At 49.9% G+C, this 25,312-nt stretch overlaps 2 protein-coding genes across 9 annotated transcripts in view; one reads left to right on the forward strand and one right to left on the reverse strand.

Moving 5' to 3' along the window:
• FIP1L1 (factor interacting with PAPOLA and CPSF1) overlaps window positions 1-17,020 on the forward strand; it is a 38,443-nt gene extending 21,423 nt beyond the window's left edge. For 2 of the 5 annotated variants that reach the window (XM_068137694.1, XM_068137695.1), the window contains 7 exons: window positions 3,031-3,057; window positions 5,484-5,538; window positions 5,897-5,952; window positions 7,348-7,443; window positions 9,063-9,261; window positions 15,081-15,218; window positions 16,672-17,020. In XM_068137694.1, coding sequence (XP_067993795.1) covers window positions 3,031-3,057; window positions 5,484-5,538; window positions 5,897-5,952; window positions 7,348-7,443; window positions 9,063-9,261; window positions 15,081-15,218; window positions 16,672-16,819 — 719 coding nt within the window. In that variant the 3' untranslated portion in view covers window positions 16,820-17,020. Of the gene's footprint in view, window positions 1-3,030; window positions 3,058-5,483; window positions 5,539-5,896; window positions 5,953-7,347; window positions 7,444-9,041; window positions 9,262-15,080; window positions 15,219-16,671 lie in introns of all 5 variants that reach the window. The other 3 variants (XM_068137696.1, XM_068137698.1, XM_068137697.1) reach the window with 2 other exon arrangements.
• A 944-nt stretch (window positions 17,021-17,964) lies between these two features.
• The window catches only part of LNX1 (ligand of numb-protein X 1), a 106,952-nt gene continuing 99,604 nt past the window's right edge, over window positions 17,965-25,312 (reverse strand). For 2 of the 4 annotated variants that reach the window (XM_068137691.1, XM_068137690.1), the window contains 2 exons: window positions 19,918-20,076; window positions 17,965-18,899 (listed from right to left, as the gene is read on the reverse strand). In XM_068137691.1, the coding sequence (XP_067993792.1) occupies window positions 18,764-18,899; window positions 19,918-20,076 (295 nt within the window). In that variant the 3' untranslated portion in view covers window positions 17,965-18,763. The remainder of the gene's footprint in view (window positions 18,900-19,917; window positions 20,077-25,312) is intronic. The other 2 variants (XM_068137692.1, XM_068137693.1) reach the window with 1 other exon arrangement.

The raw sequence follows: 25,312 nt of genomic DNA on the forward strand, positions 1-25,312 counted from the left end.
AGGAAAGTGAAGGATTGGTTATAGAAGACACTGATTGGAGGTGAGGCACTTTCCTTGGTTTCTCCTTTTGTTCCTTGGCTTCTTTTGCTTGATGTGTTTTGAAACCATGTGGAGCAGTTTCCATGCTATTCTCTTTGCACATATAAAAGCTTCTCTGTTACAATATTGCTGTGTGTAAGCAAGGAAGTGAAGTCATTATTTCTGTTCAATGACTTTGTGTGGGGCTTTATAGGTTTGAAGTCCTCATAGAAGTGATTGCTTTCTCCAGACACTAAAACTATTAGCTCCTGCTGCCTGGCAAGCTCTGGCCTTCTTCAGCTGATGTCATCCATAAAGTGATGCAACCTGGAAAACAGAAGAGATTTAAAGATGAAATAATTCTTTGCCCTTTCCCAGGTTTTTATGCCTGAATGGAAAAAGGAGGCTGGCTGAAGAGAGAATGTGCTCTTTGCTCTGACAGTTTCGTGACGTGTCCCTCTTGCAGGGGGACAGGACCCTGATGCTCTTAGCTGTTAGTGTTAAGCTGAGTTAAACCCTCTCTGATTCAATAATACAGCTAATGCATTGCAAATTGTTATTGTATTAATTATTGGATGAAAGGAACCCCCACCAACACACCAGATACTCTTGGTGCAGGGATATCAACTGTTCTTAAGGAGTCCCTCACCTGTTGAGCTTTTAAAGGTGAAAGAAATCCACATGTGCTAGAGATTTAGCAAGCAGGTTTGCCTTTAGCCTTGTGGTCCCCAGACAGGTTTATGACATCCACTTGTTCAGAAGGTCTCCTTCCACATCCTTCCCTGCTTCAAGCAGACTTGGAAATAACAATGAAGAGGATTTGGTTTCTGCAGGCCTGTGTTTTAATTGTGCTGTTGCCAGCTCTTCATCTTCAAAGCTACTCCTAAAATAGAATCTGCCATCCCTCTTAGGTTCAGTGAAGGAGGAGCTTAAAAAAAAAAACCCAATCCTACTCTTAACCATTATTAAACCAGGACTACTTGCCAGAAAATTTAAGTATTCCAAATGTAAAACATCCTCCAAAAGCCCCTTTGAAAGAGAAGCTCACTTTGAAGTTAGATCTCTTGTTCTGAATTCATTCACTTGTGTGATTCAACTCTTTTTTTTTTCCCCCAGGAGTAAGTCCTGGAATGATTCAAAGGGCCAAATGCACCAAATTCTCCAAACACTCCTAGGAGCTCAGTGGCTGTGGCATGAAATGTGTTGTGTTTTGTTCCCTGGCTTTATTGCTATTAACAGCAGAAGGTGGATGCTTCTGTCTGACAGCCTTTAAAAGCTGATTGATGTCTTCTGCTTTTAAGAGTGTGGTTAAAATGTGCCCTGTATTTGTGACACTGCAAACCCAAACAACCCCAGATCTCAAGGACTGAACTGCTGTTGCTTACCTTTGGGAGGTTTGACTGCCTAAGCTTCTAGCAGGGCTTAGCAGGGAACTGTAAATCTGCTCAGCCCTAGCAATCTAAGTTTGTACTCTGGTGACAAATGAGTGAGAAGTTGACTTATTTTAGCCTGTGGCAAAAGGCTGAGTTCTGTTGCAGTGCTGTGGGCTGTTAGAGAGGTCAGCTCATTGGCAGGCTGTCGCTAAGCTGTGGCAGCATTGTCTGGTTCCTTCCTCTCCAAGAGGAGCAGGGGTGGCTTTGCTTTCCTTCAGGAAAACCTGCCTGGGCTTCTGTAATTACTGACCAGCCTGGAGTTCCTAGGATGGCCTGAAAGCAGTTCTGAGCACATCACCTAATATACTGCACTAATCCCACTTGGACTGCTTCTGACCTGTGAGTCTTGAGGATTCAGGCTTAGGCCAGCTCTATCTTTGTGGCAGTCCAAGGTGTTGTAGGGGCATGAGGTGATCTGTGCAGTCACCTTCTTGCACTGGTACTCAGGTTTAGTCCACACCTTGCAAGAAGTGACTCAGTATTTCCAGAGCCCTTTTTCTTCCTCAGAAGTCATTTCACAGAATCACAGAATGTTAGGGGGTTGGAAGGGACCTCCAAAGCTCATCCAGCCCAACCTCCCTGCCAGAGCAGGAGCACCTAGGGCAGGTCACAGAGGAAGGCACCCAAGGAGGTTTTGAATGCTTCCACAGCAGGAGCCTCCACAACCTTTTCTCTCAGAAATGTGAAAAGACCAAACACTGCTAATGAAATATTTCACTGTCAGACTTTTTATGGTGTGCTCTCCAGTGTTCTTAACAGCAGTGCTGCACATTGCAGGCTTGTGTGCTGAGGAACTGAAAATAGCTCAATGTGCTAGAGAAATTTGGCTCTTTACTCCCTCTCCCCCCAAGTCTCTTCCTTCAGAGCTACTCTGCACCCAGCCTGGACTTGTGCCTGGGATTTGCCTGACCCAGATGCAGGACCTTGACTTTGATGCACTTTTAATTATTTGGGAAGGGTTTCTCAGCCTTTAGTTAGCTGTGTGACAGCTGAGCTGGCTCTGAAAAGCAGGAAAGTTGGGGGGCAGTTCTGGAGTGTGTCCCTTATCAAAGGCTTCTCCTTTCTCAGATGTTAACAACAAAAATAAAATACCAAATGATGGGGTTTGCTAAACTCTGCAGGTAGCAACTAAGTGATTAAATGCAGTGTGGCATATCACTGGCTGACAAGTCTGCAGTGCTTACTGGTGCTGGAGTGTTTTGTCCACGTGGACCTGCTCTTTCCTGCACTAAGCTCTGAAAGGCCAGGTTCATCCAGGACCACAAACCAGTGCAAATGCAATTCTTTGGGATGTTCCTTTCCTTCTGGGTATTAAGCACTTCAGGGTTATGGGTTGAATTCCCTTCTTGAGACCCAGACTCATTCTTGGTTTGGTTTTGCCTCTGAAATCCTGAGGAACAGGAATGAAAAAGCCAGATCTGAGAAGGCTTGTGTAAAATCCTACTGGTTGGTGTTAAGCTGAGACCTTGATCACAGACAATAAGTTCTCATTCTTTCTGAGCACGTAGGTGGTGATAGCTTAACTTTATTTCAGACCTACAGTTACTAGAACCTGATCCCTTATTCCTTGTCTTTTTAGGTATCCCAATAACAGTGCCACCACCAGGTAAACTTGCTTGAAATCCTTTTCCACACTTGGGTAAGAAAGGAGAACTGAAATGGTCTGCAGCGTAGCAGCTTCCATCCAGTTAGCTAGATAAGAGTTGATCAATACAGAACTAGATGCAGAGCTGGAGGCTCAGGTGTTGTGGTGCCAGGCAGAAAAGCAGATGAATGAAAATGCTGCTGAGTAATGGAGCTCATCAGCCACTTGTAGATGGGGGATTTGGACTTTTTTCCCCTTTGGCTTGGTGTTTTGGGGGTTGGTTTTTCTTTTTTATCTCCTTTTTCCTCTCTTTTTTCCCTCCCTCTTTCCCCTTTTTTTCCTCTCTTTTTTCCCCTCCCTCTCTCCCCTTTTTTTCTCTCTTTTTTTCCCCTCCCTTTCTCCCCTTTTTCTCCCTCTTTTTTCCCCTCCCTTTCTCCCTCTTTTTTCCCCTCCCTTTCTCCCTCTTTTTTCCCCTCCCTTTCTCCCTCTTTTTTCCCCTCCCTTTCTCCCTCTTTTTTCCCCTCCCTTTCTCCCTCTTTTTTCCCCTCCCTTTCTCCCTCTTTTTTCCCCTCCCTTTCTCCCTCTTTTTTCCCCTCCCTTTCTCCCTCTTTTTTCCCCTCCCTTTCTCCCTCTTTTTTCCCCTCCCTTTCTCCCTCTTTTTTCCCCTCCCTTTCTCCCTCTTTTTTCCCCTCCCTTTCTCCCTCTTTTTTCCCCTCCCTTTCTCCCTCTTTTTTCCCCTCCCTTTCTCCCTCTTTTTTCCCCTCCCTTTCTCCCTCTTTTTTCCCCTCCCTTTCTCCCTCTTTTTTCCCCTCCCTTTCTCCCTCTTTTTTCCCCTCCCTTTCTCCCTCTTTTTTCCCCTCCCTTTCTCCCTCTTTTTTCCCCTCCCTTTCTCCCTCTTTTTTCCCCTCCCTTTCTCCCTCTTTTTTCCCCTCCCTTTCTCCCTCTTTTTTCCCCTCCCTTTCTCCCTCTTTTTTCCCCTCCCTTTCTCCCTCTTTTTTCCCCTCCCTTTCTCCCTCTTTTTTCCCCTCCCTTTCTCCCTCTTTTTTCCCCTCCCTTTCTCCCTCTTTTTTCCCCTCCCTTTCTCCCTCTTTTTTCCCCTCCCTTTCTCCCTCTTTTTTCCCCTCCCTTTCTCCCTCTTTTTTCCCCTCCCTTTCTCCCTCTTTTTTCCCCTCCCTTTCTCCCTCTTTTTTCCCCTCCCTTTCTCCCTCTTTTTTCCCCTCCCTTTCTCCCTCTTTTTTCCCCTCCCTTTCTCCCTCTTTTTTCCCCTCCCTTTCTCCCTCTTTTTTCCCCTCCCTTTCTCCCTCTTTTTTCCCCTCCCTTTCTCCCTCTTTTTTCCCCTCCCTTTCTCCCTCTTTTTTCCCCTCCCTTTCTCCCTCTTTTTTCCCCTCCCTTTCTCCCTCTTTTTTCCCCTCCCTTTCTCCCTCTTTTTTCCCCTCCCTTTCTCCCTCTTTTTTCCCCTCCCTTTCTCCCTCTTTTTTCCCCTCCCTCTCTCCCCTTTTTTTCTCTCTCTCTCTTTCCCTCCCCCCTCCCCTTTTTTTCCCTCTCTCTTACTCTCCCCCCTCCCTTTTTTTTCCCTCTCTCTTACTCTCCCCCCTCCCCTTTTTTCCCTCTCTCTTTCCCTCCCCCCTCCCCTTTTTTTCCCTCTCTCTTTCCCTCCCCCCTCCCCTTTTTTTCCCTCTCTCTTTCCCTCCCCCCTCCCCTTTTTTTCCCTCTCTCTTTCCCTCCCCCCTCCCCTTTTTTTCCCTCTCTTTCCCTCCCCCCCTCCCCTTTTTTTCCCTCTCTTTCCCTCCCCCCCTCCCCTTTTTTTCCCTCTCTCTTTCCCTCCCCCCCTCCCCTTTTTTTCCCTCTCTTTCCCTCCCCCTCTCCCCTGTTTTGTTCTCTCTCTCTTTCCCTCCCCCTCTCCCCTGTTTTGTTCTCTCTCTCTTTCCCTCCCCCTCTCCCCTGTTTTGTTCTCTCTCTCTTTCCCTCCCCCTCTCCCCTGTTTTGTTCTCTCTCTCTTTCCCTCCCCCTCTCCCCTGTTTTGTTCTCTCTCTCTTTCCCTCCCCCTCTCCCCTGTTTTGTTCTCTCTCTCTTTCCCTCCCCCTCTCCCCTGTTTTGTTCTCTCTCTTTTTCTCCCTGTCCTATTCAGAAAATAGTTGTGGTAGGTTTTTATGAAGTGCTGTTAACCACTCAGGAATTTCCCTGTGTTTCTAGCTGACTGTGTTTTTAAGAGTGCCAAGGTATTTGATTTGAAGCCCTGATGGTGCGTGTTTAATAGCCTGCCTTTGTGAAGCAGGAAGGTAGTTGTCAGTCTTACAAGATAAACCCCATTTACACAGTGAAAAACAATAGTTGCCTTGTACTCTGGAACTGATTTGCTAGTGCATGCTTAGCCTGGTTCTGTTATGTGTTTATGGTTTGGTTTCATTTTTGCTCTCCCTCCCCCCTCACCTAATTTGTTGTTCCAGGCTTTGCACCACCTCCTGGCGGCCCTCCACCTTCCCTCATACCCACCATAGACAGGTGGGTGAAATCTTACAGCCTGATGTGTCAGCATTCTGGAGCTGAAGGCAGGGCTCTTACACTACCCAGTGGCTTATGGATTTTACCAGGGGGTGGTGAGACAGTCTCAGCTTTGTGCAGTGTTTGTACAGCAGTGTCAGTAGTCTCCCCTGCCTGGCACTGAAGTGGCAGACAGCTTCCTTAACTAGTCCTGCTCAAAGCAGAGGGCTTACATCCATTGATAGCAAACACTTTGGTTTGGTCTGTATGGTGGGAAGAATCCAGGGGAATACTATGGAGAGGATGTGTTTCTTGGTGGTAGATGTTTCTTGGCTTTCATGGTAAAAGTGGGTTTTTACCTGTGTTCTCTCTTCAACAGTGGCCACTCTTCTGGCTACGATGGTCGCTCTGTTCGTGCGTTTTCCTATGGCAGCGGTAAGTAAGCTGCTGGCTTTGAAAACCTTGCCTGCTGCTAGATCAAACTGTTCATAGATAGCAAATTGTTTGATAAGACTCATCAGGGTTTTAGCTAAGGGACTGAACAGATCCTTTCAGCAGTTCATTGTGAAAGCTCATTGCCTGCTGCTGTAAACAGATAGATCTTTGCAAACCCAGCAGCTCTTGCTAAACGCCGTTGGTTTGCTTGGGTATTTGTGTGCTGGATTTTTTTCCATGCTGCTCTCATGGCAGAGCTGCCCCAGCCCTTGGAGAATCTCTGTGGCCTCCTCTGGACTCACTCCAACAGCTCTATGTTCTTCTTGTGCTGGGGATGCCAGCACTGGAGGCAGGATTGGAGGTGTGGTCTCAGCAGAGCAGAGTCAAGGGGCAGCATCCCTTCTCTTGCCCTGCTGCCCACACTCCTCTGGATTCACCCCAGCACAAGACTTGCCTTCTGTGCTGCACTGCTGGCTCATGGTGAGCTTCTCGTCAATCAGTACACCCAAACCTGTTTCTTCAGAGCTACTCTCAACCCTCAGCTGTCTGAGCAGCAAACAGAACAGCAGTTCATACTCCAAAGTAAGCTGCTTGTCTGTTCTGAAGAGTTCCTGGTGAAAGTGTAGATAACAAAGCTGCACCCTGGTAGATCTCAGGCTCTTGGGATGGAAATGACATACTTCTGTCTGATGGGAATTACTGCAGGGATGGAGGAGTAGCCAAAATCCACTGTAAACGTTGATCCCACCATTAATAACTGAATTGTATGCATTTAATGTGAAACTGGAGTTTACACCTGAGATGAGACTGTCCTGGCAGCCAGCAACTCCTCTAACCATCCTTATGTTGTTGACATAGTGGCAAGTTAAGGAAATTAGCAGGCTTTAAAGTCCAGCTGCTTTTTTGCTATTCCTGGCTGCTTTCCTTAGAAGAATTCCAGGCTTTTGGCAGGGTGATGAACAACATAGTATTGTATGAGGGTATTTATTTTTCTGTCCTGTTAACTCCTCATTTTGTCTGTAGCCCTCAAGTGTGGAGCACTCTGTCAGATGCAAAGCCTCCTGGAAGTGCTTTGTCCCAGAGTTGCAATGTTTTTCATGCAAGTGTATTTTAACAATCAAGCAGGGTTTTCCTGCCCAAAAGGCCTTTTGTATTCCTCCTTTGGCTGCTTGGCAAGCTGCTGTCATCAGCTTCTGCCAAAGCAGGCATACCCCAGCCACTGCAGGCAAGGCAGTCAGAAGATAGCTGCCTGGAGAAGCCACTGATGTCACAACAGCATTAAATGTAGCAGCAGTAATGCACTTGGCATTGTTCAGTGGGGATTCATGTTCATGATACTGCTCATGTCTCTGTGTGCCACCATGGAGTCAAGTGAATGTTGTTCTCATGTTATAGATAATGAAGTGGAACTCAAAGCAAACGAGTTATTGAAGGCTATGTTATCATTGGCTAGCAAAGCAGATAAGCAGAAAGTGGGAAGTCCTCTGTACTGTAAGTCCACCAGAGAGTGCTGTTTCCAGTTAAACACCACAGCCCTGATGTTTTTTCATCAAGAGGATGCATTCACAGGGCTCCTGGAGAGGGAGGGCAGGACAGGACACCTGGGGCATGAGGAGCAGCAGTTAGTTATTACGGGGGAGTTGGCAGAAAGCAATGGAGAAGCTTGGCCCTTCCCACTGCTGCTTACCTAAAGAGATTGGCAGGCAGTGGTGTGACTTCCTGAGCAGATCATCTTTTAGATGGAAGAGAATATGCTGCAGTTCCTGAAACTATGCCATTGTAGTGCTAATGGTGATGCTGCTGAGCCTTCAGTAGCAATGGTATCTTAGCAAGCTTTATTTCCTCTCCTCAGCCTGATTACATGGGATTTTGGTTCTGTAATCAGGAAAGGTTGGCAGAGCAGTGTAGGATATCAGTCAGTGATTGACAACTTGGAAACCGACAGTATGTTTTTATTGGATATCAATTGGTGACTGAAAACCTGGCAACCAACATCCTATCTTTGTAGGACATCGATTAGTGACGGAAAACCTGGCAGCCAACATCATATTTTAAAACCCAGGTCCTTTAAAGGCCAAAATACAGAAAGAACATCTCCTAAACACCAGGTTTTCCCTGGTTTTTTGTTTGTTTGGGGCTTTTTTTCTTGTCTTTTCAGAACTGTAATTTCAGAGCCACTGGGTGTCAAAGGCAGTTTTAGTTCTGGTTATTTAGTTGTTCCCCCCCCACCCAAAAAAACCCAAAGCCATAGCTATTTGAGCACCTGACATCACATTGCTTTCAGCAAATCCTTCCACAGTATTTTAATTAGGTTTTTTACCCTTTTTTTAAAGAGGATTTAGATCATTTTTGTGCTGTGCATCCTGGTCCTGAACATCTCCACAAGCAAGGTTTAAATGACAGCTTTTGTGCTGTACATCCTTGCTCTGAGCATCTCCACAAGCAGGATTTAAATGAGTGCCAGAGGCCTTTATTAGAATAGAATAGAATTAACCAGGTTGGAAAAGACCTTCAAGGTCATAGAGTCCAACCTATCACCCAACACCAGCTAATCAACTAAACCATGGCACCAAGTGCCTCAGCCAGGGTCTTCTTAAACACCTCCAGTGATGTTGACTCCACCACCTCTCTGGGCAGCACATTCCAAGGGCAAATCTCTCTTGCTGGAAAGAATTTCTTCCTAACATCCAGCCTGAACCTCCCCTGGCACAGCTTGAGACTGTGTCCTCTTGTTCTGTTGCTGCTTGCTTGGGAGAAGAGACCAATTGCCACCTGGCTACAGCCTCCCTTCAGGTAGATGTAGACAGCAAGGAGGTCTTCCCTGAGCCTCCTCCAGGCTAAGCACCCCCAGCTCCCTCAGCCTCTTCTCACAGGGCTTGTGCTGTAAACCTCTCACCAGCTTAGCATTGTGAGGGAGGGGAAAAAGGCAGGCAGAGCTTACTCAGGATGCAGCTGGCTGTGCAAGGGGAAGGTTGAGGGCTGTGAGTGAGGCGGCTGGCAGGCGCGGATGTGTTGGTGCAGCAGTAGTGTTACAGTCTTCACCTGCTCTCTGCTTTTGTTCCTTCTAATCCCTGCGTCTTTTTCTTTAGTCACCTTTCCGCACCTTGCAGGTTCCTCTCCTTCCTGGCCTAGCCTGATGGACACCAGCAAGCAGTGGGATTACTATGCACGGCGAGAGAAGGACAGGGAGCGCGAGCGAGAGCGCTCCCGAGACCGGGACCGGGACCGCGAGCGGGAGCGGGACCGCGAGCGCACCAGGGACAGGGAGAGGGAGCGAGACCACAGCCCGACCCCCAGCGTCTTCAACAGGTGAGTGCCTTGGCTCTGCTCACAGCCTCTGCTAGGGCTTGGGAGGGACCTCTGCACATAGCCAGTCCAAAGCCCCTGCCAGTTCACATGGAATGCTCCAGGCTGGAAGGCACCTCCAAAGCTCATCCAACCCAACCTCCCCGCAGTCAGCAGGGGCATCCCCAGCTAGATCAGGTTGCCCAGGGCCTTGTCAAGCCTCACCTCAAACATCCCCAGGAATGGGGCCTCAACCACCTCCCTGGGCAACCTGTGCCAGTGTTCCACCACCCTCACAGTGTTGAGCTACTTCCTGATACTCAATCTAAATCCTTCCTTCTCTGGTTTGAAGCCATTGCCCCTTGTCCTGTCCCTGCAGGCCCTTGTAAACAGTCTCTCACCACCCTTACTATAGGACTTCTCAGGTACTGGCAGGCTACCATTAGGTCTCCCTAGAGCCTTCTCTTCTCCAGGCTGAACACCTCCAGCTCCCTCAGCCTGTCCTCATAGCAGAGACACTCCAAGCCCCTGATCATTTTTGTGGCCCTCTGGATCCTCTCCATCAGGTCCATATCCTTCCTGTGTTGAGGGCTCCAGACCTGTACACAGTACTCCAGGTGAGGTCTCAGCACAGCAGAGTAAAGTGGCAGAATCACCTCTCTGGATCTTCTGGCAACACATCTTTTGTTTCAGCCCAGGCTGTGATTTGCCTTCTGTGCTGCAAGCTCACACTGCCTGCTCCTGTCCAGCTTCTCTTCTACCAGCACCCCCAAGTCCTTTTCCTCAGAGCTGCTTTCTAACATCCTCAGTCTGTATTGATGGTGAGCTTTGTGCCAGCCCAGGTGCAGAACCCTGAACTTGCTCTCGTTGAATTTCATGAGGTTCACCTGGGCCACCTCTCCAGCTTGTCCAGGTCCCACCTCACTACCCAGTGATCCAGCCAACACTTCCTCAGTTGAGCTGCAGGGATGCTCAAACACCTGCACCTGTGTTTGTGTGCTCCAGCATTAAATGTAGTGTTCAGTTGTGTGTTCCAAGGAGCCACAGGACATGGCTTCCTCCCCTTCCCCCTTTTCTCTTGGAACCTGTGAGTAAACCTCTAAATGCCAACCAGAAGTGTAAAAGCAGCAGCCTGTGTCCCAACTGATCTGAGTGCTGTGCAGGTCAAAGGTGTGATTTAAGCCCTCTGTATGAGTAGGATGTCCAGCTCTCTGATCTCAGTAGGATCATGACAGAATGCCTTACGTTGGAAGGGACCTCACAGATCATCTACTCCAACTTTCAACTACAGTTGGTTGCTCAAGGCCTCATCCATCCTGGCCTTGAACACCTCCAGGGAGAAGGCAGCCACAGCCTCCCAAGGCAACCTGTTCCACTCTCAGCACCCTCCTGCTGAACAACTTCTTGCTCAACTCCACTCTAACCCTGCTCTGCCTCAGCTTCAAACCATTCCCCCTTGGCCTGTCTGCAGACACCCTGAGGAGAAGTCCCTCTGCAGCCTTCCTGCAGGATCCCTTCAGGCAGCTCTAAGGTCCCCCTGGAGCCTCCTCTCCAGCAGATCTAGAAAAATCTGTACAAGAGCTAGGTGAATCTGGGTTGCCAGTTCAGTGCCAAGAGCAATGTGCTGCAGCATTTGACCTTAATGACTGGTGCTAATAGCTGCTAAAATGGTTAATCTGGTGATTAGCAGGGACTGGGTAATTATGGATCCTATCTTGTGTCAAACTTTGCATTTCAAAGGCAAGAACTTCTGAGTTTGCAGACAAATGATGAAACCAGCAAACTCTGGCACTGCTGGCAGCCAACTTTGGTCTGCTGTCAACTGCTTGCTTTAAAAAGAAAGGACCAAAGGTGCAGCTGCTGTGTGGTGCCTGTGCAGGAGGACAAAGCTTGTAATGCTCAGCTTGCTGTGACTCCACAGAGCAGAGCTCTGCTGGCTGCCAGGCTTAGCTGCATTGACTTTGCTCATTATTGGCTAAGTGTTTCTGAGTAAACATCCTGACACTTCTCTCAGCCTTGGGGTGTGTTGTGTTGCTCTCAGGTTTTTTGCAGCATTATCCCTCTATTAGCTGGGGATTCTTCTAGCACTGGGTTGAGAGCACCCAGGCTCAGCATCACTGCAGCTGAGAGAGGACACTAGGGCTTGTTTTTGCACAGAGTTTGTTAGCTGGTACAAGATAAGAGGATTCTTCCATGTAGGCAGATGTGCTGATGTCCTCTCCTGTGAGCACACAGTGTCAGATCTTGAGAGCTCCAGCCCAATCTAAACATCTGTTTCTCAGACAGCTTGATTGAAGGCCAGATAGAAGCCTGGTCATTCAAGGGTGCTTGAAATGAACCTTAATAGCTTCCAGCCCTCCAGAAATCTCTGTGCTGCTGCCAGAGTTATCTGTAAAGGAGGGGGGAAGAGCAGGCCTCAGCTTTTTTTTTATGTGACTAAATTATCCACCATCTGCAGCAAAGCTGTTGCCACATGGCTGTGGAAGAAAACTGAGGCCCTTAGCTAGTGTCAGTTGGTTTGAGAGTCACAGGGAAGGTGGGAGAGGCTTACAAGAGGACATGCAGACATGATGTTAGTTAAGGAGGTTTATTTTCAGTTCTTTGCCCTTAATCACAATAAAATGAAACAAGCTATGAGGAGAGGAAAGTGAACTGGCTTGGAGAGTGCACAGAGGCAGGCCTTCCATTTTGCTTCCCTTTGTTTCATTTTGCTCAAGCTGTGCTGGGGTGGGGTTTGAAGCAAGCATCATCAGCTTTCTACAGAGGATTTTGCTTTCAATGTTTGCAGCAGCTCATGGAATGATGGAATGGTTTGGGTTGGGAGAGACCTCTAAAGGTCCTCTATTTGTGTTAGGGTATTTGTGTGGCCAGAGAAAGGCAACAAAGCTGGGGAGGGGTCTGGAGCACAGCCCTGGGAGGAGAGGCTGAGGGAGCTGGGGTTGCTTAGCCTGGAGAAGAGGAGGCTCAGGGGAGACCTTCTTGCTCACTACAGCTCCCTGAAGGGAGGTTGTAGCCAGGTGGGGGTTGGTCTCTTCTCCCAGGCAACCAGCACCAGAACAAGAGGACACAGTCCCAAACTGTGCCAGGGGAGGTTTAAGCTGGAGGTGAGGAAGAAATTCTTCCCAGCAAGAGAGATTGGCCATTGGGATGTGCTGCCCAGGGAGGTGGTGGAGTCACCATGCCTGGAGGTGTTTAAGAAGAGCCTGGCTGAGGCACTTGGTGCCATGGTTTAGTTGATTAGCTGGTGTTGGGTGATAGGTTGGACTGGATGATCTCCAAGGTCTTTTCCAACCTGGTTGATTCTGGATTTGTTAGGCTTTTAAAAGAGAGTGGGAACTCTTTATTCTGTGAGTAGAACCAAAAATGTGCTTGAAAAATGAACCCTCCAGCTCTCTTTATTTATATACCTTTGCCCTGCTGTGCTGAGGAAAAATAGTGCATTGTCACAACACAGCTCCCTGTCCCTTGGGGCTCTTGTCCCTTCTGCACAGCTGATGTTTGCTTTGGTCCTGTTTCCATAGCTTGGTGCCAGTCACTTGCCACTGAGAGTGTAGTCTTTGGGATTTGATTGAGAGCTCAGCAGTTGGTGGGGTTTCCTTCAGCTGTTTGAAAAACAAACCCAAACCAAACACATCTCCTGTGAGGGTGACTGAGCACTGCCACAGGCTGGCCAGAGAGGTTGTGGCCTCCCCCTGGATGAAGATGGCCAAAAGCCATCCAGGCAGGCTCCCAGGCAACTTGTGGCCCTTCTTGAGCAGAGCTGTAGACCAGATGGCCTTCAGTCATTCCTTCCAACCTCAGTCATTCTGTGCTGTGTCACTGATGTGCTCTGCAGCATTTGATCAGCTCACTCTCAGCTCTGTAAGTGAATGACACCATGTGACAAAGGTTACAGGCACTGCTCACTCACTGCAGTCACAGCACTCAGTGGACAGCTCAGAACTTCCTTCCTGGTGTGGATGTGTGAATCTTTTCAGGATCCCTTGCAGGCTGTTTAATGCTTCTCTGCACTGTCTTATGGCCAGTTGTTGCAGTTTGCTCCATGGTGTCATCATACAGAGTTTCACAGTGCTGTTGCTTCAGGCACTGCCCCTTCTCACTCTGAGCTCTCAGGCAGAGCTGTAATAGGCACTAAAAGTCCTGTCTGCACTTGGGCAGTGCCCACAGGATTCAACTCATGGCAGATAAAATTGGTTTGCTCTAAGTTCTCACTGCTCCAGGACATGAGAAATGTCTTTAGGTTTGAGCTGCTCTCCTTGTGTGAGCTGTCTGGTTTGTTCTGCTGCTGGCAGGGACCTCAGCAGGAGACTTGCTTTGTTGGGAAACTAGAAAGCATTAAACACTTGGCTTTTGGTGAGCCTCCCCTGTTTCAGTGGGTGCCTCAGAAAGCCTGGCCACATTGTGCCTCTCTTTGGGACATGCTAGAGATCCTCCAACCTATGAGTACAAAGACTTGGTAGGATCTATAAATAGTTCCTGTAGGTTCATTTGTGTTGCAGACTCGTTGTTAAATGATGCTAGACACTGTGTCTGGGTAGGATTGCCCTGGTTCAGGGGATAAAGTGAGCCCAGCTTGTTAGAGCTGTGCTAAGGTGATCCTGCTCTAGCAGGGGAGGGGATGGACTAGATGAGCTTAAGAGGTCCCTTCCAACCCCTATCAATCTGTGACTGTGTGATCCTGTAATGTAGCATTTCAGTGGTGTTGGCTAAGTGCAGATACTGCTCTCACCTGCTGCTTAGAACCACACTTCTCATCAGGTCAGGCTATGGAAATACACTCACTAAGGCAGGCCTTTAAATTCTCTTAGAGCCTGTCATATTGTGGGGGTTTCTTACCAGCCTTGTAGCAGGGCAGCGCTTGTGGTAGTCCAAAGGAGGAATGGAGGTAGGAGATAGCATTGAGACTGGAGAGAAAGGGATTTTAAAAGCAACCTAAACCACTGAGTGGATTTTGCTGTCCTTCCTTGAAGCCAGTGGAAGGAAATGGCTCAACTGTACCAACATTTAATGACTCCAGTGGTAGATAGGCCAAAAGTGTGCTGGTAAGTGTTGAGCAGTGCACACACAGAGCTGAAACGCTTCTGAACGTTGCACAGGGCTGTGCTTTGCTGCAGCCAGGTACAGCTATGAGCTGACTGCGTCATACTTTCATCTGACACTTTGGGAAGCTCTCCCTTTCCACTTGTATTGAACAAGCCCCTTTCAAACTGCATGGCTCACAGGAGTCTGGCAGGTCTCCTGTGAGGACAGACTGAAGGAGTTGGGGCTGTTCAGTCTGGAGAAGAGAAGGCTCCCAGGTGACCTCATTGTGGCCTTCCAGTATCTGAAGGGGGCTACAAGAAGACTGGGGAGGGACTGCTTAGGATTCCAGGTAGTGATAGGACTAGGGGGAATGGAATGAAGCTGGAGGTGGGGAGATTCAGGCTGGAGGGGAGGAGGAAGTTCTTCCCCATGAGAGTGGTGAAGCCCTGGAATGGGTTGTCCAGGGAGGTGGTTGGGGCCCTGTCCCTGGAGGTGTTTAAGCCCAGGCTGGCTGAGGCTCTGGCCAGGCTGACCTAGTGTGGGGTGTCCCTGCCCATGGCGGGGGGTTGGAACTAGCTGATCCTTGTGGTCCCTTCCAACCCTGACTGATAGTATGATACTATGACAGGTCAGGTGAAGAGCCTTAACATCCTTTGAGCAGGTGGCGTGGCCCTCGGTTAGAAACCCAGAGGCACATTCAGCTTTTTCTCTCATTTCTCTCGAGTATCTGTAAGGTTTTCATATTGTTGTTTTTAAGTCTGGGTACAGCTTGGTGTTTGGTGTCCTGAAAATTTGCTCTTTGGTTTTTTTCCCCCCATCAGTGATGAAGAAAGATACAGATACAGAGACTATGCAGAGAGAGGCTACGACCGCCACAGGACGAGCAGGGAGAAGGAAGATCGCCACAGAGACAGGAGGCACAGAGAGAAGGAAGAGACCAGGCACAAGTCATCTCGAAGGTTTGCTTGCTGTTTGTTGGCTCCTTTTTAATAGGACAGCAAAGACTTTTGACCAGTTCAAAAAACCACAACCTAAGTTTTGAGAAGAAGGCCAAAGAAAGGGGAGCTGTGTGTGGCAAGGCTGGGAGCGCTCAGCCGCCTGCCACAGAAAAGGAGGCCAGGCCAAAAGCTCTAACTCCCTGTGGGAGGCTGCATGTGAGCAGAACTGGTGAATCTGGGGAAAGAAGGCTGAAAAGGGGGACTCAGAAAGAGGTGGAGCAAAGCTGACATTCAGCAGCAGTTCTTGTCAAGTTAATTAACCCTCATCATCACCTGATAGGAAGGGTGCAAAGTGATCCTTCTGAAGTTAAAAACAAAGCTTAAGCCCAGGGAAGAGGGCCAGTAAAAATGTTAGCCCATTAAGGGATGTGACATCCTGATTGTGGCCTGCCAGTATCTGAAGGGGGCTGCAAGAAAGCTGGGGAGGGACTTCTGAGGGTGTCAGGGAGTGATAGGACTGGGGGGGATGGATCCAAGCTAGAGGAGGGGAGATTGAGATTGGATGTGAGGAAGAAGTTGTTCCCCAGGAGGGTGGTGAGAGCCTGGCACAGGTTGCCCAGGGAGGTGGTGGAAGCCTCATGCCTGGAGGTTTTGAAGGCCAGGCTGGATGTGGCTGTGAGCAACCTGCTGTAGTGTGAGGTGTCCCTGCCCATGGCAGGGGGATTGGAACTGGATAATCCTTGAGATCCCTTCCAACCCTGACATGATTCCATTTGCCAACAAAAAGTACAGGATGGGAAAATTCAGTTTGGGGCTGGCATCCACATTCCAAATGGGTCAAATCAGGAGCAGATGCCCAATGCAAAGGCTGGGGTGGTTCACCTCTCACCTAGACTCAGCTGCTCAAGGCCTCATCCAGCCTGGCCTTCAACACCCCCAGGGAGGAGGCAGCCACAGCCTCCCTGGGCAGCCTGTTGGAGAAGAGGAGGCTCAGAGGAGACCTTGCTCTCTACAACTCCCTGAAGGGAGGTTGTAGCCAGGTGGGGGTTGGTCTCTTCTACCAGGCGGCCAGCACCAGAACAAGAGGACACAGTCTCAAGCTGTGCCAGGGGAGGTTTTGGCTGGATGCTAGGAAGAAATTCTTCCCAGAAGGAGAGATTGGCCATTGGGATGTGCTGCCTGGGGAGGTGGTGGAGTCACCATCCCTGGAGGTGTTTAGGAGGAGACTGGATGGGGTGCTTGGTGCCATGGGTTAGTTGATTAGATGGTGTTGGGTGATGGGTTGGACTTGATGATCTCGCCCTGCCCTGCCCTGCCCTGCCCTGCCCTGCCCTGCCCTGCCCTGCCCTGCCCTGCCCTGCCCTGCCCTGCCCTGCCCTGCCCTGCCCTGCCCTGCCCTGCCCTGCCCCTCTGCAGTGCAGTGGGGCCTGAGCACGCTGCAGAGGTGTGAGGCACTGTTTGCTCTGTGTTGCAGTAACAGCAGACGCCGTCACGACAGCGAGGAAGGGGACAGCCACAGGAGGCACAAGCACAAAAAGTCCAAAAGAAGCAAAGAAGGGAAGGAAGCCAGCGGTGACCCTGCTCCAGAGCAGGAGAACACTGAAGCTGCCCCTGGGGAGTAGGCTGGTGTGCTTGGGTTGGTTGGGGTTCTGGGGTGTTTTTTTGGGGTCTCCTTGCAGATATATTAGTGCCAGAAATAGATGGCTATATAAATCTTGTTATTTTTCTGGGGATTGAAGTAATTTGCTCTTGTTCTGATAGTTTGAGATCAGAGGTTACTTTGGGGTTTTTTGGACAATAAAAGAACGCATTTTTCACGTTGAGCTTGCTGGGCTGCCTGTCTTTCAAGGACCATCTGAGAGTTAGAGGCTTATGCTCTTAAAATGTACAGAGGGCTTAAGTTCTTTGTATTAAATGGTCTCCTTTTCTCCTCAGCCACAGGGAAGGTCATTCTCTCACTGCCTTGAGAAACAGTGTGCTGTCTCTTTTATCTATGAACAGCTGGAGCACTGTGGCTTTAGGAGAGCTGTAGGAGCTCGCATCTGAGGAGGTCATCCTTTTCTGCAGGCACAGGAGCTGCAGACTCCTCAAGAACCTTGGACTAAGCTGAAAGGAAAAACAAAACACACCTCAGAGAAAAGTGGGCAAGGTGCTGCTTGTTCTGAGTGTGGTGGAAAGAGTGAGGGTGGTGCTCATAGACTTGGTAATGATGTTTGGTGTGTGTGGGTGCACAAGGCTGCGTTAAGCTGGATAATCACCCCTGCTGCTTCCCAGAGGCTTAAGAGAAAGTTCATTTTAGTCTTTGTTCTGGGGGAACAGCTGTCCTTAACATGCCAGAGATTAACAGGCACAGCCTCCTCCCAGTGAGGAAAAGGCAAGGCTGGGGAAGATGGGGAATCTGCTGAGAGAAGAGAGTTCTTTCCCTGAGACAAAGCATGAAGACCATCCCCACTATCAGCTCTCCCCCACTCAGAGCAGCAGCAAATGTCAGTGGGCAGGGCAGGGCTGCTGCAATTGCACTGCCCTGGCTGGGTGTGCTCTGGAGAAGCCTTGATGGACTTGATGACCTCTGAGGTCTTTTCCACCCTTATTGATTCTATTGATTGATTGATTTCTATGGTATCAGCAGGGTGTGCAGGGTGCTTCCTTTAAAAACCAAACCACCCACACTAATTCTCTATAAACCAACCCCCCCCCCCCCCCCCTAGATTGAGTAGCATTAAGCAGAGCAGGGAAACTAGGTCACTTGGCTCTGGCTGGTGTGCAAGTCCACAGGCAAGAGGTTAGCTGCTGGAATTATCTTAGAAATGTTTAATTCACAGTTTGGTTACAGACTTAACAAAACAGAACAACAACAGTCTTGACAGTCCCAGCTTCGTGCTGACCAGCAAAAGGTACAGGGAAGCAAAGTGCTCTTAGTGTGTTTGGGGTCAAAACCTTCACCTCAGCTTTTGCTTTTGATGGGTTTGGGGTTGTGAGGGTTTATTTTTTGCAACTGGAAAAACTGCAGTCATATTTATTACTTCCCCCTCCCCTCCCTGATCTTTTGCTGCTGATTGTTTGGGTTTGGTTTTTTGCAACTGGAAAACCCAACAATCTTTATTTCCCCCTCCCCCCTATCTTTTGATTGTTTGGGTTTGTTGTTGGCTTTGGGTTTTTTGGCAACTAGAAAAAAATTGCAGTAATATTTAGGTGGTTTTTCACCCATCCCCCCTCCCCCAGGAGTTCCTTTCTTCAACCACAATCCAAAGCAGGGGCTGAGCAGGAGCTGCTTTGGCTGCTCCTGGAGTTTCATCATCCCTTAGAACGCTTTAAATAGATGTGAAAAACCCCCAAAGAAATAAACAACCCAACAAAAGAGCTTAAGAACACAGGGAAGGAAAGACTCAACTCTGGAGCTTGAACCACTGTGCAGTGCTGCTTTTTTCCCCTCTGGCAGGTGTCCCTGCTCTGCCTAAGCCTGGCTGCTCCTGACGTGCAGGGGGGAGTTACACAAACCTTTGTCTTGAGCCCGGAAAGCCAAACCTGACCTCTCTGCCTTCTCTTTTTGTCTCCCTGCCCCACTCTTATACAAGAGTGCCAGGCCAGGACACAATGGTGAGGGTAATTTTGCCTTTCAGTTCTTTGAGCAGCCTTGCCAAGCAGGAGTGCATCATTCCTGAGGTGTTCCTGCCGTTGACAGCCAGGAGGATGTCGCCGCACCTGCAAAACCAAAGGCAGAGAGGAGACAAAGCATCAACAGCCTGGCTGCTGCTGCTCCTGGGGCTTTGCCAATGCCAAGGGATGGCCCTAGCCTGGCAGCAAGGGCTAGCAATGAGTCTCACTGCTCCTCCTCTGGCTGGTCATGTAGCCAGGTGGGGCTTGGTCTCTTCTCCCAGGCAGCCAGCACCAGAACAAGAGGACACAGTCTCAAGCTGTGCCAGGGGAGGTTTAGGCTGGAGGTGAGGAGAAAGTTCTTCCTAGAAAGAGTAATTGGCCCTTGGGATGTGCTGCCCAGGGAGGTGGTGGAGTCACCATCCCTGGAGGTGTCTAAAACGAGCCTGGATGAGGCCCTTAGTGCCATGGTTTAGTTGGTTAGGTGGTGTTGGGTGGTAGGTTGGACTGGATGATCTCCAAGGTCTTTTCCAACCTGGTTAATCCTACTCTGTTGAGAATAAAGCAGGTGGAAATGCTTTGCTTGCTTGGGTTTTTGCCTTGCACTTTGATAAGAAGACATATTGAAAAGAAAATAGGAGGTGGGTTTTTTTTCAGAGGGGAATGGTTCATGCTGTGATCAAACCATGCTTTGGGACTTCTTGGTTAAGTCTGCTGCATGAGTCTGCATTTATTTACTCTCTCAAATTGTCATGGTGTTTGCAGGGAAGGTGAGTGGTGTCTGGGGGGGCTGCTTTGGTGGGTGGGGAGGTGGTTGATGGGTGGGGTGGGTGGGTGGGGTTTTGAGCTGAGAAGGTGGAAAAGCTTCCCTGTACTGCCATGCTTTGCACTACCCCAGAGATCAAACTGCCATACTGATCCCAGTGCCAGCCAGACTGCTGCAAAACTTCAGCCTAAAGGCAAAGCTCCTGCAGTTCAGGATGCTTGTGTCCCTGTATCAGTGAGACCCTTCTCCCACACCCCTTACACAGTCCTCAGGAAAACTTACTTCAAAAACCAAAGAGAACACAAATGACCTGGATGAGAGCCCCCTGAATGCTGCTTTCCAGGAGGTAGTTCCCATTACCTGATTCTGCCATCGTTGTATGCTGGTGTTCCTCCAACAATGGACTTGATGAAGAAGGGTTTGTTCCCAGTCTGCTCCTCGTAGCCTCCCACGATGCTGAAGCCAAGGCTCCCAGCTGTGTTTCTTCTCAAGACGATTTCTTTGCAGCTGTACAAATACCTGAGACAAAGCAGCCTCATTATGTGGCTGATGAGTGACTTCAGATTCTGCTGCAGCAGGAGTGAGGACTCTGCCTTTGCATGCACAAGGAGAGGCTAGCTGGAAGATGCAAAATACCTCCAAAGCTCTGTTCCGTTAGACACCTGCCCTTCCCTTCTCCTGCTGTAATGCTGCTTTCCACAGCCACTTCGACTAAGAGAGAGCTACTGGGCAGCCTTGGGCTTCAAAGAAGCTAGACAGGGCAAAGATTTATGCAGATTAAAATCACAGAACTGTCAGGCTTGGAAGGGACCTCAAGGCTCAGCCAGCTCCAACCCTCTGCCACGGGCAGGGACACCTCACACTACAGCAGGTTGCTCACAGCCACATCCAGCCTGGCTGCAAACACCTCCAGGCAGGAGGCTTCCACCACCTCCCTGGGCAACCTGTGCCAGGCTCTCACCACCCTCCTGGGGAACAACTGCTTCCTGATGTCTGATCAAAGTCTACCCTCCTTGAACTCAGATTCATCTAGCTGGAATTGAAAGCAATGGGGAAAAACAAACCTAACTGAGACTTGATTTAGTATTTGGAACCATCACTCTGCCTCCAGTTCTGCTGTCCCTAGCAGAAGGAGGAGGCCACAAAGAGGATCCAAGGGCTGGAGCACCTCTGCTATGAAGACAGGCTGAGGGAGCTGGGGGTGTTCAGCCTGGAGAAGAGAAGACTCTGGGGGGACCTTAGAGCTGCCTTCCAGTACCTGAAGGTATCCTACAGGCAGGCTGCAGAGGGTCTTCTCCTCAGGGTATCTAGAGGCAGGCCAAGGGGGAATGGTTTGAAGCTGAGGCAGAGCAGGGATAGACTGGAGCTGAGGAAGAAGTTCTTCAGCACACTGAGGGTTGGATAAGGCCTTGAGCAGCTGAGTCTAGTTAAGAGGCATCCCTGCCCATGGCAGGGAGGTTATCATAGTATCATAGTGATATCATATGTTAGCATAGTTATCATAGTATCATAGGTTATCATAGTATCATAGGTTGGAGCAGCAGATCTGAGCTCCCTTCCAACCTGAGCCATTCTATAGTATATTGTTTTGTTTTGTTTTCAAGCAGGGAGAAAAATAACAAGTGCCAGAGCAACAGAAAGTGCAGGGCTCAGTACCTGCCCCACTCCTAGGAGCCTGAAAACCCTTTAGTGACTCCAAATGTGAAGGAAGAGGCAAGCCACTGCAAGAAGCTCTGATCAGAAGCTCTTCAGGTTTCCAAGCAGCAGCTGCCCCTCCTGCAGAAGGATAACTAAGCAGAGTGTCTCTAGCTTTTCAAGACTCTGCTCTGTCTAATAATGCTGCTGCTGTGCTTCACAGCAGAATTTTATAGCCAGCACTAGATGAGTCCCCCAGGGCCTACAAATATTCACCTGCTGCCAGGCTGGTAGATATATAAGAGCTGCACAAGCATTCACTGCCTGCTAATGGAAGAAACAGGGCACTTGTGCTGCTCAGCAGTCAGCCATTAGCACTTTACCAGCTGTGGCCTTCTCCAATGTGCAAAACCACTTAGCCCCCCCATGTTTGATGGCACTTATCAAGGCCATGACAAAGCAATGCCAGGGTTTAGCCCTCGGTGTGGATTTGGGGGCTGCAGGGGTTTCTGCTGCCCAGTGCTGTGCTTGCTGCCTGAAGGAGGAAATGCAAGGGTGATCAGCCCCCTGCTGATGGCATAGAAATGAAACAGCCACTCAGAACTACAGAATGTTAGGGCCAGGAAGGGACCTCCAGAGATCAGCTGGAGGCTGGATGTGTTCCTGTGTGACCTGTGCTGGATTCTAGGGTCCTGCTCTGGCAGGGGAGTTGGACTGGGTGATCTCTGCAGGTTCCTTCCAACCCCTAACATCCTGTGGTCCAGTCAACCCTCCCTGCCAGAGCAGGATCACCTGGAGCAGACCACACAGGAACACCTCCAGACACAAGAAGAAAACTCAGTGAAGACAAACAAGGTTCCCCTGCATTCTGTGCACATAGGCATAAGGTCAGCAGCTGCATGGTCTGCATCCATCCAGCACTTTGCTGTCCAAAGGTAGCATAGTATCAGTCAGGGTTGGAAGGGACCACAAGGATCACCTAGTTCCAACACCCCACACTAGATCAGCCTGGCCAGAGCCTCATCCAGCCTGGGCTTAAACACCTCCAGGGACAGGGCCCCAACCACCTCCCTGGACAACCCATTCCAGGGCTTCACCACTCTCATGGGGAAGAACTTCCTCCTCAAGTCCAGCCTGAATCTCCCCACCTCCAGCTTCATTCCATTCCCCCCAGTCCTATCACTCCCTGGCACCCTCAAAAGTCCCTCCCCAGCCTTCCTGTAGGCCCCCTTCAGATACTGGAAGGCAAGGAACACTGAATAAAGTAAAATCCACCCTTGAGTAGAATGCACAGACAGCAGCATCAGCACTGTTCTCTCTGCCCAGAGATGGGGAGCAAGCAAGGGCAGAAAGTAACTTCCTCAGCCCTGGGTGCCTCACTGAAGAGGTGAGGTGTAACCCATGGGGACAAGGAAGCAGTGGAGACCAGGAAGGAAGCAGGAGAGGTGCTGGAGTGAAGCTGAGCATGGCAACAGGGCAGGACAGGAGTTTTCCCAAGGTGTTTAGGGTGTCAGGGAGTGATAGGTCTGGGAGGAATGGAGCAAAAATAGAAATGGATTAATTCAGATTGGATGTTGGGAAGAAATTCTTCCCCAGGAGGGTGGTGAGAGCCTGGCACAGGTTGCCCAGGGAGGTGGTGGAAGCAGGACAATCTATAAAGTAGTTTACAGTGCTAGCTGGGGGAGGGAGGGCAAAGAAAGGAGAGCAGGGACACAGAATGACAGGAACATTCAGGTTGGAAAAGACCTTCAGGATCATCAAGTCCAACCATGACCCCTACACTACGAGGCTCACCCCTAAACCATAGCCCCAAGCACCACAGCCAAACCACCTTCAAACACAGCCAGGCTTGGGGACTCAGCCACCTCCCTGCCCAGCACATTCCAATCCCTGATGACTCTTGCTGGGAAAAACTTCTTCCTACTGTCCAGTCTAACCCTACCCAGTCACAGCCTGAGGCCATTGCCTCTTGTTCTGTCACTAATTACCTGGGAGCAGAGACCAGCAGCAGCCTCTCCACAGCCTCCTTTCAGGGAGCTGCAGACAGCCAGGAGGTCTCCCCTCAGCCTCCTCTCTTTCACACTAACCAGCCCCAGCTCCTTCAGTTGCTCTCCATCAGATTTCTTCTCCAGGCCTTTCCCAGCTTCCTTGCCCTGCTCTGCCCTGGCTCCAGCACCTCCACATCTCTCTTGTGTTGAGCTGCCCAGAACTGGGCACACATTAACCATCCTCCTTCAGTCACTCTTCACCAGATCTCCTCTCCAAGCCAGAGCAGAAGAGACCTTGCGGAGGCTGGGGGAGTGCCTCTCACCAGCTGCTCCACATTACTGCCTTTGTGCTTCCCAACATCTCCCTCCAAAAGCACAAAGGAGAGGAGCTGCCTTCCTCAACAACAAACAATGAAATCAGCTACCCTGCCATAAGTCTCGGGGCAGGGATGCTTGAGGTCCTGCATCACTGTTTCCTCCCCGCACGCAGCTCCCCTCGCCCGCGGGGCCAGGCTTTGGCAGCCCTCAGAGGCACATCTGTGTCTCTTTTGCAGCCACCCCAGCTTGGACTGGCCTACTCCAAGAGCACAGCACTTGTTTATGTGTGATCAAGCCATGGAAAAGTCACCCAAGCCAACACTAAGCTCTCACGAGAAAGAAAGAAAGAAAGAAAGAAAGAAAGGCTGACACTGAAGTGAGCTCCACAACTGTTAATGCCTGCACGAAGGCTTTCCTGAGCCCTTGGTGTGAGGACTCAGAGCACCCCTCTGACCCTGCTGCTTCTGACTCACACCAGGAAGATAGAATAGAATAGACCAGACCAAGTTGGAAGAGACCTTCAAGATCATTGTGTCCACCCTATCATCCAACACCACCTAATCAACTAAACCATGCAACCAAGCACTCTGTCAAGTCTCCTCCTGAACACCTCCACTGATGGTGACTCCCCCACCTCCCCAGGCAGCCCATTCCAATGGGCAATCACTCTCTTTATGAAGAATTTCTTCCTAACCTCCAGCCTAAACCTCCCCTGGTGCAGCCTGAGACTGTGTCCTCTTGTTCTGGTGCTGGGTGCCTGGGAGAAGAGACCAACCTCTGCCTGTCTACAACCTCCCTTCAGGGAGTTGTAGACAGCAAGAAGGTCTCCCCTGAGCCTCCTCTTCTCCAGGCTAAGCAGCCCCAGCTCCCTCAGCCTCTCCTCACAGGGCTGTGTTCCAGGCCCCTCCCCAACTTCGCTGCCCTTCTCTGGACAGGCTCCAGCAAGTCAACCTCCTTCCTGAACTGAGGGGCACAGAAGTTCCATGAATTAATACCTTAAAAATTAACTTCACCTAGAAAACCCCAAGACCCCAAGATGGTGTCATGGAGTCAAGGAGTGGCTCAGGTTGGAAGGGAGCTCAGAGCTCATCTCCTCCAATCTCCCCACCCTGCCCAGGGACACCTCTCAGCTACACTCAGCTGCTCAGGGCCTCATCCAGCCTGGCCTTCAGCACCCCCAGGCAGGAGGCAGCCACAGCCTCCCTGGGCAGCCTGGGCCAGAGCCTCAGCAGCCTCCTGCTGAAGAGCTTCTTCCTCAGCCCCAGTCTAACCCTGCTCTCCCCTAACCTTCAGTATTTGCCTCTCTTGTCTGTGCCCATCTCTAAGGTGTCTGCAGGCCCTGGAAAAGGAGCAAGTGCTGTGCTGGTGTGGAGAATTAGGCAAGCCTTGACTTCCATCATCTAGCTCTTGTTACTATTAGCCTGTTTTCTACCTCATCAGTCATGGGCAGAGGTCTGTAGATGTCCTCCAGCATTTGGCTCAACTCAGCACATTGTAAGGGACTATCCTTCACAGGATTCTAACCAGAACTCCATGCTTTTGGAACACAGAAGGAAAGACTCTCCTCTGCCCTTCATTGCCTGAGCCTGAGCATTCCCAGGCAGCCTTCCTCTGCACCCTGGCAGTGCCATGGCATCTCTCCCTCCTCACAGAGCTCTAAAGTCCACCCTCCTGCCTCCTCTCTTTAATTTCTCCAGTCATGCTGTTCCTGCCCCACAGCTTTGCCACCTTTCCTGTTTGTTCAGTTTCCCTCCTGCAGCTGTGCCCTGAGCTGCCCATCTCCCCAGGTGCCCTCTCTTGATCTGTCATAGGCT

This window comes from Melanerpes formicivorus, unplaced genomic scaffold, assembly GCF_026170545.1.
Source record: "Melanerpes formicivorus ecotype bairdi unplaced genomic scaffold, bMelFor1.0.p_v2 SCAF_4, whole genome shotgun sequence".
Classification (NCBI taxonomy): domain Eukaryota; kingdom Metazoa; phylum Chordata; class Aves; order Piciformes; family Picidae; genus Melanerpes; species Melanerpes formicivorus.